This window comes from Mauremys mutica, chromosome 12 (assembly GCF_020497125.1).
Source record: "Mauremys mutica isolate MM-2020 ecotype Southern chromosome 12, ASM2049712v1, whole genome shotgun sequence".
Taxonomy (NCBI): Eukaryota; Metazoa; Chordata; order Testudines; family Geoemydidae; genus Mauremys; species Mauremys mutica.
The window spans coordinates 37,852,601-37,856,397 of NC_059083.1; the positions used below are offsets into that span (position 1 = coordinate 37,852,601).

General features: G+C 45.5%; 1 protein-coding gene across 1 annotated transcript; it reads right to left on the reverse strand.

Moving 5' to 3' along the window:
• Positions 1-2,266: 2,266 nt before the first annotated feature.
• Positions 2,267-3,226, reverse strand: LOC123346755 (olfactory receptor 14A16-like). Its single transcript, XM_044984217.1, has one exon. It carries the CDS (start codon positions 3,224-3,226, stop codon positions 2,267-2,269), a length of 960 nt encoding a protein of 319 aa, XP_044840152.1.
• Positions 3,227-3,797: the final 571 nt, after the last annotated feature.

Genomic DNA, 3,797 nt, shown 5'->3' on the forward strand with positions numbered 1-3,797 from the left:
AGGCAGGAATCTCTAGGTGCTAGCCCCATTCATGCAGAGAAGACACACATTTTTCCTACGTATTGAGCTCTTGCAAGCTCCTTCAGCACAGGGGGATCACTGAACACCTCAATTATCTCATGGAATTTTTTGATTTTGTGAGCAAGAATTTTACATTGGAAAACCATTCCAATGGAAAATTCCAAACCAGCTCTCCTCAGAAGATATGGAGAACCTATGGGAAAAAGACTGGCACACTGCTGGGATATAGCATTTAGGCTTACTCAGTGTGAGAGAAGAAACATTCCCCTTTACAGGACTGCATCCACATGAAAGAAAAGCAGAGATGGACCCAAACTAAGACTCTAAACCATGTTGGGATCTCTTCCCATTCCATGTCCCCATGGGCAGTGGGTATAATAGACCAGGGGAGGATAAGTCTCCTCTGGTGCAGCTGCCAACTACCTGCCGTTGGACACCTGGGCCATGGTGGGCCTCTCCCTGTCTCTGCTCGGCCTTTTCCTTGAGGCACCCACCAACAGCCGCTGCCTGGCTGCAGTGATCCTCCCCTCCCCTCCACTCCCCTTCTCCGGAGGTCCCTGCTCGCCATGTGCGCCCCTCCTCTCCTTCACACCTCTCCCCTGCAAGACCCCTCCGCCCGCCACTCTTGCAGCCATGGAACTCTCATGATGTACACATCCGACTTGCATCCGAAGAAGTGGGTATTCACCCACGAAAGCTCATGCTGCAAAACGTCTGTTAGTCTATAAGGTGCCACAGGATTCTTTGTTGCTTTTACAGATCCAGACTAACACGGCTACCCCTCTGATACATGATGTACACAGTGATTCAGGAAGAAGGAATCCTATGGTGCAGATGTTGTCCAACCAGAGAACCTGTTCATAGAGGAGAACAGGCGTTTGAAGCACACAAATTGCAACTCCCAAGAGACATGGCAGTGCTATTTCCAAATAGAAATTTACATTTTCAGCCGAAAGTTGGGGAGAGGGGTTGTTTGTCATAAAGTCAAAATTTTCTACAGAACAAAAAACATATTTTCTGCCCAGCCCTAGTCAAAAGGGACTCATTGCTCAATGGATAGAATGGGGGAATGGATGGAAGTGCACCTACCTCCCCTATGGAGGGTTAGGGAGAAGATGGAACTGGGATGTAAATAAGGCCAGATGCAGGCCGCAGCCAGGTTCTCCCCACGGGCCCCTTTTCCCTCCTCAGTTCTTTCCCCTGAGGTGTGGAGAGGTCAGCAGCCCGCTCCTTGTAAAGTCAAAGTGAGAATGTTGCTAGTGTAACAGCCTGGGGTTTATAGCTGGTTGGAAAACAGAAACTTCTGTGAGAAATTCTGGTATTTTGATATTTGTTTTCATCTTAGGTAGGATTGATGAGTAGAAATATCAAACATTTTCACAGAACGAAAAGTTCTCAAAAGCTTGATTAGGAAATGTCAAAACCAACAAAGCTGATTTTTTTTTAACCAGAATGAACCACTTTGACATTCCAATGAAAATTCTTTCATTTAGAAATGTCAGCTGCAAATGAAAAAAATGTCATCATGAATTAGACCAACTTCTGTTGGTGCAAAAGACAAGCTTTCAAGCTACACAGTTCTTCTTCAGGTTGCTCAGAAACTTCTCTCTTCCACCAACAGAAGTTGGTACAATAAAAGATACTGCCTCACCCACATTGTCTCTCTCATATCCTGGGACCAGCACGTCTACAAAACAATACTGAAAATAATCATTATGAATTGTCAGTTTGACTTAAAAATGACATTAAAATGATATTTTAAGTCAAAATGCCCATTCAAAACATTTCATTTTTTTTAAATGGAGTTAGCATTTTGAAATGAAAAAAATCATTGTTTTCATTTGGAAATGACATTTTGAAATAATAAAAGTTCTTTTTAAGTGGATATTCCAACATAGGATATGGAAAAATTGCAATTAGCTTTTCCTGGAATTTTCAAAGGGGCCAAAAGATAATTAGACTCACACATTCTATCAAAAACTCATCAGGATTTGAGCACCCAAGAGTAAAATTTTCAGAAGTGCCTGAGTCTTACTTGAAAATGGGACTTTGCCTCCTGGGACACTTAGATGCTTTAAATATTTCCCCCCATATTTCTTTCAAATTTTAAAATCTTTCAGCCAAAATCAGAAAATGCAAAACACCAAGTTCTAACCCTAACATGAACATAGGCTGGTCCTCATACAAAGTCAGCCTGGCCCATTCCATAAGGTAGAGCTTGGGAATACTTTATTCCAGTCGGACGCTAAGAATTCAGTGTGAGGAATTTGCTTTTGTTGGGAAAAAATATCCTGCCTATCATTTTCCACAGTGAACTTTTTATCTCTCTGTTTCTTAGACTGTAAATAATTGGATTCATTAGTGGTGGCACCACAGAATACAATATAGCAGCCATTAGGTCCAGAGATGTTGAAGACATTGACCTGGGCCTCATGTACGTAAATGATGCTGTACTGATAAATAAACAAAAAACAACCAGGTGAGGGATGCAGGTGGAGAAGGCTTTGTACCTGCCCTGCTCAGAGGGGATTCTCATCACCGTGGAGAAGATGTGAATGTAGGACACAATTATCAACACGAAGCAGTCCACATCTAGAAGTGATCCAAGGGCAGTCATGACTATTACATTAGCATGTGCATTAGAGCAAGAGATCTTTAGCAACTGTGGGATATCACAGAAAAACTGAGAGATAACATTGGACTCACAGAAATGTAACCTAAAAGTATTAGTTGTGTGTAATACAGAGCACATCATGCTGCTGATCCATGAGCCAGCTGCCATCTGGGCACACGCTCCTCTGTTCATAGCCACCCTGTAATGCAGCGGGTGGCAGATTGCAATGTAGCGGTCATACGCCATCACTGTGAGAAAGTCCAGCTCAGCTACTGCAAAAGTTACAACCAAAAAGACTTGGGTGACACATCCAGAGAAAGAGATGAGTCTGTTGTTGGTTAGGGAGTCAGCCATGGACTTGGGGATGGTGACTGAGATGTAGCAGAGGTCTAGGAAGGATAAGTTGCCCAGGAAAATGTACATAGGGGTGTGAAGGTGGTGGTCGAGGGCTACGACTGTGATGATGAGAAGATTCCCCACCAGGGCTGCCAGATAAATCACTAGAAACACCAGGAAGTGTAAAATCTGCTGTTCCCGCACATCAGAGAATCCCAGGAGAAGGAACTCAGTCACAGTAGTTCTGTTGGACATTTCTTGTGTAGTTATACACTGCAGAGGGAAGGCCAATGGGAAATGGTCATGGAATGAGAAACAGAAGGTAGATAGAGCCTGTCTTTACATATTATGCTGCAGGGCATATATTGCAGCTCAGGAAAATAACAAGACTCTTCCTTTTCTTCTCCATCACTATGTACTTGGGTGGCAGGTTTGTAGAAATTTTGGTGGTGCCCAGAACCCACCCCCCAAACTCCGCCCCCCCAAAACTCCAGCCCCTCACTCTGGGAGGGAGTTTGGGTCGGGGAAGGAGGTCTGCGGTGCAAGCCCTGGGCTGGGGCAGGAGAGTGGGATGCAGGATGGGTGAGAGGTTGGTCACTGGGAGGGAGTTTGTGGGGGGGAGGGGGTCTTGGGTGCAGGCTCTGGGATGGAGTTTGGGTGCTGTGTGCAGGCTGGGACAGGGGCTGGGGGTGCAGGAGGGGATGAGGGGTGCAGGCTTTGGGACTGAGTTTGGGTGCAGGCTCTGGGCTGGGGGTGGGGTGCAGGCTCTGGGAGGGAGTTTGGGTACAGGAGAGGGTGTGGAGGGAGGGGGTGCAGGCTCTGGGAG

Coding starts and splice junctions, on each gene's coding strand:
- LOC123346755 (XM_044984217.1), bottom strand. CDS start 3,226: ATGTCCAACAGAACTACTGTGACTGAGTTCCTTCTCCTGGGATTCTCT.